The 15,575-nt window shown below is 53.0% G+C and overlaps 1 protein-coding gene across 1 annotated transcript in view; it reads left to right on the plus strand.

Annotated features, from left to right (window-relative positions):
* The first annotated feature begins 3,845 nt into the window (after positions 1-3,845).
* The window catches only part of AKNA (AT-hook transcription factor), a 44,224-nt gene continuing 32,494 nt past the window's right edge, over positions 3,846-15,575 (plus strand). Inside the window, exons 1-4 of the mRNA XM_081236393.1 lie at positions 3,846-3,959; positions 9,202-9,591; positions 12,571-13,634; positions 15,348-15,422. Coding sequence (XP_081092519.1) covers positions 9,315-9,591; positions 12,571-13,634; positions 15,348-15,422 — 1,416 coding nt within the window. The 5' untranslated portion in view covers positions 3,846-3,959; positions 9,202-9,314. The remainder of the gene's footprint in view (positions 3,960-9,201; positions 9,592-12,570; positions 13,635-15,347; positions 15,423-15,575) is intronic.

The following is a 15,575-nucleotide window of genomic DNA, read 5'->3' on the forward strand; positions in this document are numbered from 1 at the left end:
TTTATTTTAATGATCCTCTGTTATTGGACATTGAGGTTGTTTCCAACTTTTCCACCTACTGTAAGATTCATTCGCAAAGTGATTAAGATTGTAGTGTCTGGTTTCAGACAGCCTGATTCAAACCCAGCTTACTCTCCTGTGAAATGGGCATAATAATTCCTACCTCCTTGGATTGGTATGAGGATTAAATAATGAGCTTCTAATCCATGGAAGGGCCTTTACATAATAGGCGCGCAATACGGTTTTGCTGTTAGCAATGCGTTCCCGTCACACGCACGTTTCTTTTGTTTGATTCTTTCCATGGAACATAAATTTGAGAGTGTGGGTGTGTATGTGTGCGAGTGTGTGAGCATGAGTGTGTTTTCCTCAATATGACCACACCCTCCTCATAACCCATGTTTCAGTTGGCTGAGGAAGGCCTGTTTCCTCCCCTCCTTAATGATTCAAGGTGGAGACACAGTTTCTAGCTGGGTCAGTGACCCCCAGACCTGGTTTGGGGGACACAGGGAGAAGGATCACTGGGATATGGCAGCATTTCTCTCCGCTTGGTTGGGAGGGCTGGCCGTCCCCTTTTGTGTAAAGGACTCAAAGCTTGAGCTGTGGTTGATATTAGGAGAGCCGGGAAAATTAAACTCAGTCCTGCAGGGAGCAGGCCATATGGGTGTTCATGAATATGGCCAAAGTCATTTATTCATGAGCTCTGTGCCAATTGGGCACTGGCCAGGGCTTTAGGTACATAGCCTCATTGACCAAGGATCCTGTAAAGCCCCATTTTACAGATGAGGAATCTGGAGTTCAGAGAGGTTAAGTGACTTGCCTAAGGCCACACAGCTTTCAAGAGAGAACTTGAAGGCCTCTGATTATTCACAAAGCCCATGTGCCCTGAACACCTGCTCCCCGCAGCCTCCCATCAGCACAGTGTTTCTGCCTGTGTGGGCAAGTGGAATCAAGAACCCAGGAGATTTTATGCTAGAAGGTCACTTCTGATAACCTCAGAGAGAATCTCATTAAGCCTCAAGGCTCCAAAGCTACGAGAGGGAAAAGCTTTTGTCCAGCATCACTCAGGCTGGAACTTGGGTCTCCACTTCCCAAGCCAGGCTTCCATAGGTTCTTCTGGGTTCACTCCTGAAATCCTCCCCTGCTTCCTCACCCCCACATCCCTGTGGATTTTAACTATGGGGGTAAATTCAGCAACCTGGGCAGGAAGGAGTGGGTGACCTTGGGATGGGTTTTCATTTCTTCCCCAGGGAAGGGAGATATCAGGAGCTCAAGGAGGGGCAGAGGGTGAAATAACAGCCTTCAGCCCCCATGAATCCTGAAGTCGCCAGCCCCTGGTTTCCCCCAGGATGGCTGAGAAGTCTGGTGGCTCCACTGTACCCCCTGGACCTCAGGACATCATGTGAAGGAGTGACTGTCCAGGGCTCATCACATCAGCAAGCAATGCCCATCCCAGTCCTGGCCTGTGTCCTGGGAGGCAGGGGAAGACTTTAAGAGAGAGATTCACCTTCCCCACTTAGGTGGGGCTTAAGAATGACTGTGGAGGGCTTCCCTGGTGGCGCAGTGGTTGAGAGTCCGCCTGCCGATGCAGGGGACACGGGTTCGTGCCCCAGTCCGGGAAGATCCCACATGCCGCGGAGCGGCTGGGCCCGTGAGCCATGGCCGCTGAGCCTGCGTGTCCAGAGCCTGTGCTCTGCAGCGGGAGAGGCCACAACAGTGAGAGGCCTGCGTACTGCAAAAAAAAAAAAAAAAGAAGAAGTGGGTGTCAAGGAGATAGAACAGAGTGCACAGGAGGCTGTTTCCCTTGGGGTTTGGCAGCTGCCCCTAAGTTGGGTTCGGGGTTATCCAGGGGCCATGGGGCGTGCCTGGCATCAGCAGCCACCTGGCGTTGATGGCAGTGCTGCCTGGGTTAATGGCCAGGGAGGGAGGGTGAGTGAGTGACTGGGTGTCAGGGGAGCCCGCCCCTCACACAATGGCCCACATGGTCACCAGAGCTGACAGGGAGGGGCCTCATTCGGTTCTGGCTCTGTTGCACGTTTGGCTGGGCTGCGGGTAGAGTCCCACCACCCAGATGAGGGTAAAAGGCAGGGAAGGGGATGGGGTGATAACTGGGATGAGGGCCGCCGGTTCTGGTTTTGCCAGATACTCACAAACTGACCTTGGGAGTATTCATTCATTCATTCATTAGTTTGTGTTCCAGACCCCCGGCTCTGTACTTTGTAAGTGTTACCTCATTGGATCTTGGCAGCAGTGCTGTGGGGTGGCTACTCTTCTTATCCCTGTTATAGAAATGAAGAAACTGAGGCTTGGAGAGGTGAAGCCTCAAACGTCGCAGAGTTAGCAAGAGGTGGGGCTGGGATTTGAACCCAGGTCTGCATTGACTGTAAAATGCATTTTTTTTCTCCTACACGGGTGGTTCCCAAACCTGGCTGCTCACCAGAATTACCTGGAGGGCTTTTTGGACAATACAGAGGCCAGATTTTCTCCTTTTTCTTTTTGCTTCCTGAATCAGAATCCCTGGATCCTGGGCGGGGCCGGAGTTGGGAGCCACAACGTGCAGGGACGGGACACTGAGGCCACCCCTCCGGCCTGCTCCTGCCTCTCCGTCTTGGCTTGCTCTGCTCGGGGCACACACACTTGCTGTTCTCAGGGAAAGCCCCGCGGGTTCCCACCTTGCCCTTTGCGCTTGCCCTTCCAGAATAGTCTGCCTTCAGCCCTTCTTGTGGCTTGTTCCTGCCCATCTCTTCCTTCTGGTCCCTTGTTTGAATGCCACCTTCTCACAGAGATCTTCCTGGCCATCCCCAGACTCTTTGCCCCAACCCATTACTCTCTGACCCACAGATTGTCTACCAGGGCCACACATCCCAGTCACTTGGGACACTTTAAAATCGCTGATGGGGACTTCCCTTGTGGTCCAGTGGTTAAGACTCCATGCTCCCAATGCAGGGGGCACAGGTTTGATCCCTGGTCAGGGAACTAAGATCCCTCATGCCGTATGGCGGGGCCAAAAGAAAAAAAAATCGCTGATGCCCAAAGACTGAGTCTATGAGTCTGGGTGAACCTAGGCATCAGTCTTACCGAAAGCAGCCCATCTCACCCACTCTGTTTCTCTCCATGTTTGTTTATTGTCTGTGTCTCCACTAGAGTGGAGCCAGGGCTTGGCCTGTCTTGTGCCCTGCCATTGAAATTCAGTTCAGTCAGCCAATTCCCCACCTCCATGCCGCCAGGAAAATCCCACTCTAATTACAGGCCCAGTTTGGGGCGAGGACAGTGGGTGGGATGGCAGGAATCATTGCAGCCTTCCTGAGGTGTTTAGTCGCATATTGGCAGACAGGACAGAGAATCAGAGCTGGAAGGGTGCCAAGCAAGCATCCAGTCTGTGCTCCCATTGTACAGATGGGCACTGCCCTAGTGAGAGAGGGATCCTCGATCAAGTTCATGCCCTGGACGGTAGGGGCTACGGAGAAGACCCTCAAAGGGTTGAGGCTGCTGGAGACCTCCTTCCAGGCTCAGCATGCTGTGTGACCTTGGCCAAGCCTCTGACCTTCTCTGGGCTTTATTGTCCCCGGTCTGTACTTTGGCTGAGATGGTCCCAAGTTCTGACACTGGAAGTTTCCATGAGTCCTTTCGTGAGCGGTGCCGACCTGCAGAGGGCCTGCAAGGGGTTAAGCTTCTTCTGCTCCCCCTCACTCTGCATGCAGACAAACCCCCTCCTTCTGACAAACACTTGTAGGAAATCAGGCTGGGCGCTTCCTGCCGAGGCGAGGCGGCCTCAGCCGCAGCAGGGGCGGGGAGAGGTGGGGAGCGATGCTAGTCTGTGAGCAGCGGCTGGGGCTGGCAGAGCGGCCTGGAGGCGGGCCAGGGCGCCATGGAGGCAGGGGGCTCCCCAGGTTTGGAACAAAGACTCCACATGCAGGTCCCCTGAGCCTGGGCCAGCAGGACGATGGTGGAGCCCGAGAGAGGTGAGGGAGCCGAGGAGGGCGGGGGTTGGGGGAGCCGCCTTCCCCCTGGACGGGCCAGTCACAGGCTCTCTGGGACAGTCCGGGCGGCTGGACCAGCCCAGCCAGGAAGTTGCAGCTGTGGCAGCTGTATTACTTCTCTCTGGCTTAGGGGAGCCCGATCCCCCAGGGCAAGGGTGGATTTTGTTGGGGGGGATTTCCTCAAGCCTCAGGATCCCGGATCCCAGCCAGAGCTCTGATTCTGATCTCTGTGAACTTGGGCAAGCGCTGGTCCCTCTCTGTGCCCGGGGTGTCCTCATCTGCACATGGCGAGTTAGCCCCAGGGGCTGCTAAGGGGCTTCAGACATGATGCACGGGTGAGCAGCAGCCAGGAGGCAGCAGAGGGTCCCCACTAAAGAGTGCCCCCTTCTGCCTAGTAAGGACAAGGAGTGGAGCCAGGGATGGGCCGGCAGACCCAGCCGAGCCCTTCAGGCTGGCGGGACAAGAGTCCGCAGCAGCAAGGGGCACCTTTCCTCTTTCTCCTCGGCCTCTGCTGCCGCGGAGAGAGCTGGGGGCAGGGTACGTCCAGAGGGGGGAAGTGGCTGTGCTACACGGCTGGCGGGAACCCCTTGAGAACAGTAGGTCTGTGCCCTGCCAGCTGCTCAGGGAGGGCTGCCGAGTATGGGGCTCTGAGCTCAAAAGCCCAGCCTTTCTGGAGAGGCCCAGCCACTTGGTAAGGGGGTCTTCCTTCCCCTTCCTCTCGCCGCCCCACCAAGTCTGATGGACTTGGTTTCGGAGTCACAAGCCCTGGATTTCAATCCCTGGCCACACTTCCGGACTGCGAGGTCTTGTGAAAGGCGGCCACCTCTCTGCGGCTCAGTTTCCACATCTGGGAGATGTCAGGGACTGGGTGGGAGCAAGGCGGGTGGCGCCTCGGAGAGCTCTGCTGGATAGTAAGGGGCTTGGGAGGGCATGAGGGAGCAGAAGTGGGCTGCGTGGCTGAAGCTGGCAGAGGAGAACCTGGGGATTGAGCCATAAAGGGAAGGGTCTCCACTTTTGGACCTGGGGGCAGTGAAGCCCCCTGGGGGTGGCTGAGCCACTCGGGAAGGGGACAAAGAGACCACAAGGGGCTCGCCGACCCTCGAGAGAGCCAGCGGCAGAGGTGGTGTGGATGGAGGGAGGAGACGTACAAAAGGACGGGGAATGGGTGGTGCCTCCTTGTGGGGCTAGTTTCTCCAGGGCTGGCAGGGCCCCTGAGCCCTGGAGAAAGCAGTCCCACAAGGACAGCCCAGCCCTTGAAGGGACTTAGTGCTCACGGGGCTCTCCTGGGCTCAGCCTCCCAGCCCCACTGCCCCTGGGGAGCAGCCCTGTGCCCTCGAGAAGGCTGTCTAGAACCACCCTGTCTTTGGCCGCCATTCAGGGACCCCTGCCACAGCTCTCTGTCTAGTTCTGTTCGTACTTTCAGACCTCTGTGCCTTTGCCTGTGCTGTTCCCTCTGCCTGGAATGCCCTTCCGCATTCTTCTCCCCAAAATCCTCTTTGTCTCTCAGGCCCAGCTTAATGCTTCCTTCAACAGTAATCCTCTACCCATCTGAAATTTTGGAATGCTTTTACTCAGGTCTGTATTCCTCATGTCTTGTGTGGTGCTTGGCACACAGTAGGAGATCATAGGTTTTCTTAATTTGCACCCACTGGGTGCTCAATATATATCTTTGTTACTCTGAAGTGGGACCTCAGGCAGGAGGAGGGGGTTAACTGTTTGGAGTCTGTGGTCTTCAGGAGCCAACAAGTCAACCAGGAACCTCAAAGCTCACTTAGCCCCGTCCCCTACCTCCCAGCCCACCCTAACAGGGCGCCACTCCCCATGGTTGCGAGAGCAGGTGGCATTTTCTCCATCTTACAGTGAGGAAAACCTAAGCCCAGCAGTTCACGGTAGAGCAGCAGCACCAGGGCCAGAAGCTGGTCTCCAGACACCCTGCCTGCTTCTCTTTCACCCAGTGAGCAGGTGTCCTTGTCCCAGCATGAGGTCAGCACGTGCTTGGCACTCGTGTGTGTTTGTTGACTGACTGGCTGACCGACCGGTCCTGGACTCCATGGCACCCAGGGCTGTGGCGTGCGCGAAATGCAGAGCTTTTGCTCATGAGAGGCTCACAGGTTTGGGGGCCTGGGGAACATGTGCAAAACTGTAGCCAGTGACCGCAGCTGCCTCCAACCAGAGGCTTTCCCTGGTCACAGTGATATTTCTGCAATGACTGAGTCATCCCAGGAGACAGGATGTTCCTCTTTGTGCACCCAAGGCCTCTGTGATTGGACGGGCTGCTCTGTGGCACGGCTAGAAAAAAAGCCCTTTAGAAGTCAAAAAAAACCCCACATGCCTCCCCCAGCCACTTCCTTGGCAGAGGTTTCAGAAAGAGAAAAGCAAAGGCTTTTAGCACCCTCCACACCTGCCATCGTGGCAGGGTCCAGAAGGCCTAGTCAAGGTCAAAGGGTGGGCCTTGCCAGGGGCACTGGTTTAAAATGCGGACTCCTGGGCCCCGTCCCAGGGCCATGGAGTCCTGCTCTCTTCGGGTTGACCTTAGGGATCTGCATTCTTAGAGGATTCTTAAAAGCACTCAAGCTGGCAGGGATTTCCAAGAGGGGTACAGGCACCCCGAGAGGGTGTGGAAAGCAAGGATTAGAACTTCCTTTTAAAATATTTATTTTCTATTGGATCTTTTTAAAAATTCAATTTTAGATATATTTTTTCTAACACGTAATATATTCGTGTGAGAATGCATGCAGATGATGTAATAAGAAATACATGTTAGGTATATGAGCAAATATATTTTTAATGATGAGTTGTGTGATTTAAAAAAAAACTGGAGACCACTCACTGGGCCAAAATTGACAGTTCCAAATATTTTTTTTTTTTTTTTTTTTTTTTTTTTGCGTTACGCGGTCCTCTCACTGTTGTGGCCTCTCCCGTTGCGGAGCACAGGCTCCAGACGCGCAGGCTCAGCGGCCATGGCTCACGGGCCCAGCCGCTCCGCGGCATGTGGGATCCTCCCGGACCGGGGCATGAACCCGTGTCCCCTGCATCAGCAGGCGGACTCTCAACCACTGTGCCACCAGGGAAGCCCAACAGTTCCAAATCTTGCTGTCACTAACCAACTGGGTGATCTTGGTCAAGTAACTATTCCATGCTGAGTTCTGGTTTTCTCATTTGAAGAATAGTTCTCCTATGACCTACGTACCTGTTTGGGGTGAGGGCACATCGAGAACAGGCAGTAAAGCTTCTAGCCTGGGTGGGCCCAGCGAGGGCCCAGCATATGTGGCGGAGGGCATGCGGAGGCTTACAGGGTGATCTGGGGGAAATTCAGGGAGGAGGGAGGAAGACTGTGTCGGGGGAAGAGGGTGAGGCCCTCGAGACCAGAGTGGGGACAATGTTAGTCCCCGTTCCTACCTCAGCCCTTGAGAAGGCGGCAGCCAATCCCTGGCGGACTCTCTATCCAGAAATAGTTGCCTGCTGACTTTTCCCAACGGTATGAACCAGGGCTCTGACCAAGACCCAGGCGCACACGAGGCTGCAGGGACCAACACAGGGCGTGTCTGTCCTGGGAGGCCCGGGGTTATTCTCATTGTCTCCACGGCACGGAGGGAAGAGCCGGGACCCGAGCTGCAAGGTAACCTCTCATGCCGGCCTTGTCCCGACCCATGTGCGGCTTCAGCCGAGGCCCCTCTGCTCTCTGGGCCTCAGTTTTCCTGCCCGTAGAGTGGGTGCTTTGCATGCGCTCCTTGGGTGGGACCATGTCGCTGCTCTGTCAGCCTTGTGTTTCCAGGGCTCAGAGGAAGCGCTTGGGGGTGTTGGCCATAGCGGGAGGGGAGAGGAGATGGGAGGGAGAGAAGAGAGAGAGGGAAAGGAGGAGAGGATAGAAGGCAGGCGGGGATGGCCCTTCTGCAGCCATCCTGCCCGTGCCACAGGTCCCCGTGCAACCAGGCTCTCCCTCTGGTTCATTCTCCCCAGACAGCCAGAGAGAAACTTCTAACTGCACCTCGACGTGCTCTCCCGTGGTCTGCATGCCCACACTCTCTGCAATCAGAGCCCCAGCTCCTGCCCCCACTAGCACAGCCATCGGGAAACCACTTACATGTCGCCCCCTCCTGCCTCCAGGCCTTGGTACTTGACGGAACCCCTGCCTGAAAAACATTTTTTTAATTGAGGTGAAATTCACATAACATAAAATTTAACCATTTTAAAATGAATTCAGTGATATTTAGTATACTTATGAAGTTGTGCAATACCACCTCTACCTAGTTCCAAAACATTTCATCACCCCAAAAGGACGCCTGTGCCCATTCAAGCAGTCACTCCCCTCTCCCCACTCCCCCAGCTAAAGCACTAGTCAGTGTTCTCTCTCTGTGGATTTACCTATTGTGGATATTCCGTACAGTTAGAATCATACAGTACGTGACCTTTTGTGTCTGGCTTCTTTCACTTAGCATCACGTTTTTGAGATTCATCCTTGTAGCACGTGTCAGTGCTTCACTCCTTTTAGTGGCTGGATGATGTTCCACGGTGTGGGTAGACCACAGTTTGTTTGTCCATCCATCCACTGATGGACAGCTGGGTTGTTTCCACCTTTTGGCAATTGCAAATAGTGCTGCTAGGAAAGTGCATGTACACGTATCCGTTTGAGTACCTGTTTTCAATTATTTTGGATACTGGAATGCTCTTTTCACCGGTCCCCCACTCACGATCTGAAATCTTACACAAGAGCGGGTCAGGAAGGTTCCCAGAGCGCGTGGCCTCTAAATGGGACCTATCCTGACTTCCTGGGCCTGCCCTGCACCCCCAGGGCCCCTCCCCGTGCCTTCCCATCACTCTCACTTTGATCTCTAGGTGCCAGGTTGTTTGTCTGCTTCCTCCTGGGCCCTCAGTTCTCATGTGAGCAGGGCCTGTGCCCCGGCACCCACGTGTGGAGCCTGACACATGGTGACAGGCACCAGCACACATGGGACACCTGCTGTGTGCCGGCTGCTGGCTTCCTTTTCCCATATCTCAGGTAATTTCATAAAACTCTTGAGAGAGAGAGGAATTATTACCCCAGCTTTACTGATGAAGAAATCCAAGGTGGAGTGACTTGGCCAAGGTCATGCAGCTTCAAAGGGGTGGAGCCAGGAGCTGAACCAGGGCTTCTGACTCCAGAGTTCCTGCTGGTAATTTCTGCTTCTGAAGAAAGGAGGGAATTCAAGGATTAATGCTCTCCATTTGATTGTGTCCCCGACAGGCCACAGGCAGGATGGCTGATGCTGAGAGGAGCCGGCGGGAACTCTGGTGCCCATAGGGGCAGCTCCATCTCCTGAAGATGAAGGGGCCCAGGTGAAACTCAGGCCAGGCCCAATGGCCAGCTCCGAGACGGAGGTCCACTGGGCCGAGTCAGGCCTGGGAAAGGGGCCCCGGCGGAGGCGCTGGGCCTGGGCTGAAAAGGGAAAGGATGCTGATGGGAGTGGCACATGCAGCTTGGTAGAAGAGGCGCCCTTTCCCAGCGCCACCAGCCCTGAGCTCCTGGAGGACTTCCGCCTGGCCCAGCAGTGCCTGCAGCCGCTGGAGTGGAGGGGCCCGGACTCACAGCCTGATGGGCACCCAGATCCTGAATCAGGAGAGTCTGCAGAAGAGGGTGAGACTGACTCCCCTGCAATCCCACAGTGGTGTCCCCCAAACATTCCCCCCTTCTGGCGGGAGGCAGGAATAGAGAGAGTTTCCAAATTTTCTTAAGTTAAAATCTACGAAGCCTACAATTAAAAAATTTTTTAAGATTTAAATTATATAAGCAGTACTGTTCATTGCAGAAAAATCAGAAAATATAAGCCAAAGGAGAAAGAGCTAAAAATTACTTATTATCCAGATAGCTGCTCTCTTTCATATGTGTGTGTGTGTATATATAAATGTAGTATGAATATGCGACAGTATTCTACATACTTTATCGTAACTTGCTTTTTTGTAACTTAATAGACATGAACGCTTTCCCAGCTTATCAAATATTCTTCCACAAGTCATTTCTAATGTCTGCTTAGGAATTCCGTGGTGTGGATATTCTGTAATTTGTTGGGCCAGTCCTCTTACTGCTGGGCATTTAGGTAGTTTCTCAGTTTTTGCTATTATAAATAGTGCAGGGATATGTCATTAGTATATCTTTGCACACTTAATTTGATAATAACGTTGATATTTTAAATTGCTTGGTGAAGGGGTTCTACCCATTTCTACGATTTTTTAAAATCCCAATTAGCAACGAGAATGACAGCTTCCCTTGTTTTCTAAAATAACTGTTTTCTTTGCATCAAGAACAACTGAGACTAAATTCCTAGCTTGGCTCAACAAGTCCCTTCTCCTCTCTGAATCTTGGTTTCCCCATCTGTGAAATGGGAGTAATAACACCTTTGAGCTTGATTACATAGTGATTATTGCATTCGAATATGAATGAAACACCCCTGTCTTAGGATCCTGGGATCAGGCAGGCCCCCGTAGACATCAGAGAAGCCGTCAGGCTGATAGTAGATTGTGCAGTGACCCCAAGTTCCTCATGCCAGGTCTGTTTAAAGTGGGGTTTGCCCACAGCTACCCACTCAGGAGCCATTTCCGAGCTGTCCTTAGGGAATGGTGACAGGGATGCACTGGGATGAAAGGGCAGAGGCATCTCTTCCTGAGATCACATGGTAACCCCCTGCTGTAATGTAACAGCTGCTACCATGTCCTGTGCCCTTACTGTGTGCCAGGCAAAGGGCTGGGCAGGGCACAAGCCATATCTCCACCTTTCCTCACCACCTTCTTCCAGGTAGGAGAGCAGAGCCTCCAGATAGAGTAAAGATTGCCACAGAGGTCAGCTACTTGTTCATGGTGCCCTGTGAGGGATCAGAAGAGCCAGGATTGAAGCCAGGTCTGCCCGGTTCCAAAGCCCAATCCCTTCATCCCACTGCATGACGCCCATAGGCAGAGACTAACTTGCCTGCATAGCTGGGACCTTGCTTCTAAGTCCAGGACTGCTCTGAACCACTGCATGATCTTTGGCAAGTTACTTAACCTCTCTGGGCTTCAAGTGCGCTGCTGTAAACGAGGGAGACTCGCTGAAGGAGATTTTAAGGAGATGAAAGATGTAGAGGTGCCAAGGGTAGGGGAAAGAGCATGGGGAAGCAAAGAGTGCTATAAGGATTATGACAAAGGTGCATCTGGCCAGAGCAGAGAGTCTGTGCTTGGTGGTACCCAGACTGTGTCTCATGAAACTTTGGATCTGTGCCAGAGGCACAGAGGGTCTAGGACAGAGGAGGTGCTCCATAAGCACTGACTGCACGGATGATGCACAGATGGATGAATGAATGAGTAAGTGGATAGGCAGATAGGTGGATGGATAGATGGATGGATAAGTGATAGCTGGATGGATAGGTAGGTGAGTGGGTGATGGATGGGTGAGTGGGTGGATGGATGGATTGAAAGGATGGATGGTTGGGTCAATGGGTGAGTGGATGTTGGATGGGTGAGTGGGTGGATGGGTGAGTGGAATGGATGAATGGATATTTCCTGAGCACTTACTATCTAATAATTATAACAACTATCCATTTTCTAGGAGCTTTGCATACCTTATTGTCCTCCTTCCTTCTTTCCTTCTTTCTTTTCAGTCAACAAATATTGAGCACCTCCTCTGCAAATACAATAATAAGTAAAAACAGAGCATCCTTGCCCTCATGAAGCCTACGGTGTAGTGGGGGAGGAAAATATTAATGAAAGAATCCCATAAATAAATGGAAAACTACAGCTGTAATACATATTTCAAAGTAGAGGTATTCAGTCATATGAAAGCCTATAAAAGAGAGCTTTTGACCTAAGTTAGAGAGATCAGAGAAGACTTCCTTGATGCGGTCAAGGTTGAGTTAATGTATGAAGGACAAATAGGAGTTACCTAGACAAAGGGAGGGAGAGAGGACCCTAGCAGAGGGATCAGCATGTGCAAAGGCCCTGTGGTAGGAGAGGATGTGGCATGGCTAGAGTAGGGAGAGACTGAGGGGAACCATGGAAAGAAATGGAGCAGGAGAGCTAATGGGGGGTGGAGACAGGGACCTTAGGACCATATTAAAGGTTCAACTCTCTCCTGGGAACAACAGGAAGACAGTGAAGAGTTTTCATATGGAGAATAAGAGTGAGGATTGAGATGATGAGGTGGCTGCTGCGGTGGTCCAGGCAAGAGAGGATGTAGACTTGGGCAAACCTGGTGGTTCTGGACTCTAGAGCAGCAGGTGAGTTTGAGAGCACCATAGGAGGTAATGGGGACAGGACCAGGTGACAGATTGGATTGCGGGGATAAGGGGAGGGAGATGGCAAATATGCTTCCCAGGTTTCTGGTTTGTGCAGTTGGGTGGGATGATGTTTCCATTTGCTGAGACAGGAAGCGCTAGGGGGACAACCAGGTTGAGGATTGAGTTTGGAGGACCTTTGAGACAACCAGAGGAGGTGTTCAAAAAGTATTTGGCCCTATGGGGGGATTGCTGGGCTTCTGGCCGTCACCATGTGATGAGGAAATGAAAGCCCAGAGGGGTGAGATGGCCTAGGTCACGTGACACAGTGAGTTCAGACCTGGCGTATACTAAGCAATGACCTGTCTTTCCAGAGTTTGAAGCAGAGGATGTGGACAGCCCAGAGAGTTCCAACTTGCCACTCAACTGGCCCCCGCAGCAGGATCCTCAACTGGACATGACTGAAGAGGAGCCAGATGAGGCCCTGAGAGGTGCTGAGGTCCAGGAAGCTGGAGAGAGCTCCCCAAGATTGGGGTATGAGACTGATCTCAGCTCGGGGGGCAATGGGAACACCAGCCCCATGGCTCTGGGCTGGGGTCAACCCACAGGCTGGGTGGCTTCTGATGAACAAGCCAGTGGAGACAAACTTCGAGAACATTCTGAGGTCAACCCAACTGTGGATCTCAGCTCTGCCAGGTCATGGAGCAGTGGAACTGTGAACCTCAACCCCAGTGGCAGTCTGGATTCTACCTGGGAAGGAGAGACTGATGTCCCCCCACCCGCTGCCCTGGCAGAAACGTCACCTCAGAGCTCCAGCCACCACCTCCTAAACCCAAACGATAGAACTGGAGGAAGCGTTACTCTGCTGACGGCCACGGAATTCCAGGAGTCCTCAGCCCCTCCAGCCCAGAGCGTCCAGTGTCCTGCAGATAGATGGAGGAGAGAAACCACCAGCCTCTCCTGCCCTCAGCCCGGGGACCAGTCCTGGAAGCGGACACGGATATCACCTAAGCCTCTCCCTTCCCGATTCACCGGCTCCATCAGCCCCCTGAAGCCTCCACCTAGGTCAGCTCGACAGGACAGGCTGCCGCCCAGGCCGGGAGCCACTCTGGCTGGTCACTCATCTTCTGATGCCCCCAAGTACGGCCAGGGTCGACTGAACTACCCGCTCCCTGATTTCTCCAAGGTGGGACCCCGGGTGAAGTTCCCCAAAGATGACAGTTACCGCCCCCCCAAAGCCAGGAACCACAGCAGGCTGCCTGAGGGCCCTGCCAGGCCACTGATCTTCAAGTCACCTGCCGAGATTGTGCGGGAGTTGCTGTCAAGCAGCGGAGAAGTCTGCCCGGGAGAGGACCCCCCTCCTACTCACCCCACCACCAGGGTACCCCAAGAATTTCAGACGCCCGAACAGGCCACCAAGCTGGTCCATCAGCTCCAGGTAAGCCCGACTCATTTCTACACCAAGGCACCTGTTGGTCTGGGGTGGAGGCTGGTTGGGGTGGGGGGCCTTGGGGTTCGGCCAGGGGTCCCCTGCGATGAGGACAGTCCCAAGCCCTTGGCTCAAAAAAGCAGTGATTGCACTCATGCTGCAAGGGTAGGCCGTGTTTGTTTGTTTTTAACTCCTTCTATGAAAAACTCAAAACATATACAAGAGAGAAAATAGTATAACGAACCCCCATGGACCCATCGCCCAGCCCCTGGCAACCTTTTTCATCTATGGCCTCACCTGTTCCTCCTATCACCCTACTGGAGTATTCTGAAGGAAATTTCAGGCTTCAAATCATTTACCCCCAAATATTTTAGCGTGTGTGTCTAAAGATAAGGAATCTCTCTTAAAGATAACCATACTCTCAGCATACCTAAAACTTAACACCAATTCCTTAATATCAACCAACGTCCAGTCAGTGTTCACGTCTCCCACTCTGTCTCATAAGTGGCTTGTTTATTTTGGTTTGTTCGAATCAGGATCCAAACGCGGCTCAGATATTGTATGCTGTCGATGTGCCTTTTCAAGTCTCTGCGCACCACCTCCCCACCCTGCCTTTCTGTTTGCGTTCTTTGTCAAACCTCTTTCTTCCTTGTAACTTATTTGTTAAGGAAACCGGTTTCTGTCCTGTAGAGTCTCCCACACTTTGGGGTTTGCTGATACACTCTCTGATATTTCTTCATGTGTCGCGTTGTCTTCTCTGTGTCCTGTGTTTTGCCCAGTTAGAGGCAGAGGCGTTTTCGAGTTGTCGTCGTCTGTTTATTTCCCCCCAGATCGTGAGCTCTGTGCCTATAGGGATGTTTTTTGGCAAGAGCCCATCATAGGTGGTGCCTTCAGGAGGTGTAAACTGCCTGCTGGTCTCTCATTTGTGGTGTTAAGGACCCCTGATGGTCGTTGCCTTGATCCAGGCTTTCACGTCTTGGGACAGAGTGGTAGTATCCTAATGCTAGCATTCCTTCTGCATTTATTTGCAGGAAATCTTCTATAAAGTGAAACTTGCCCTCATCAACTATTTGGTTACCAAGGCCTCGTTCACATGGGAAAGACAGGAGAAACGCTTGATTGTGCCCTTCTAATTACCAGTGTTCAGAACACTGCGTCAGTTCCCTGGCCTCCTTCAAAGGCAACCAGTGACACTTGTTCTTGCTTTTCCCCTGTAATGACTTGTTTTAAGACGCTCTTCGGTTTTGTTTATGGCAAATAGGGACTCTGAGTAAAGGCAACCGTGATTTTCAAGGCTTCTACTTCCGGACGCTTAGATGATTCAATCAGCCATTAAAAAATACTCATTAAGCACGTATTACTTAATTCCTGGGAACAGAGCAGTGGAGAAGACAGATGAGGGCAGGGAATTCGGACAAATAAGCAAGTAGCTGCGGTTGTGTATCGAGGCGAACCAGCCCAAAGGCCCCCATCCCTGGCTCACTGTCAGGGATGTAGAAGAAGCGATGGTGACGGAGTTCTCCTGCCACCTCCGACCCCCCAGAATTTGGCCATGGGGGTCTGTATTTCACGTGAGCCTGAAGGGGTCTGCTGAACCACCACTACAGAGCTCCTTCACCCCGAGGCACCCAGAGGCCCCCTTTGGGGAATGGGTTCCCTGCGAGGGGTCTCACAGTGAGGGGCCTGGTGTGTGACCTCACTGCATACCCCCATCCCCTGCAGGAGGACTACCACAAGCTCCTTACCAAGTACGCTGAGGCTGAGAACACCATCGACCAGCTGCGCCTCGGAGCCAAGGTACTGGGCCCGGTGGGGTGGAGGGGGGCGCTCGGGAGACCCTGGGGATAGAGGAACCCGGTCCTTCCTTGTTCTACCACAAGGTCGCTCTGTGACGGGAGGGGGGGGGGCAGTGACCTTGCCCTCTCCAGCCTCAATCTCCTTTACTGTTGA

Source organism: Mesoplodon bidens (genome assembly GCF_964165515.1).
Source record: "Mesoplodon bidens genome assembly, chromosome: 6".
Taxonomy (NCBI): Eukaryota; Metazoa; Chordata; class Mammalia; order Artiodactyla; family Ziphiidae; genus Mesoplodon; species Mesoplodon bidens.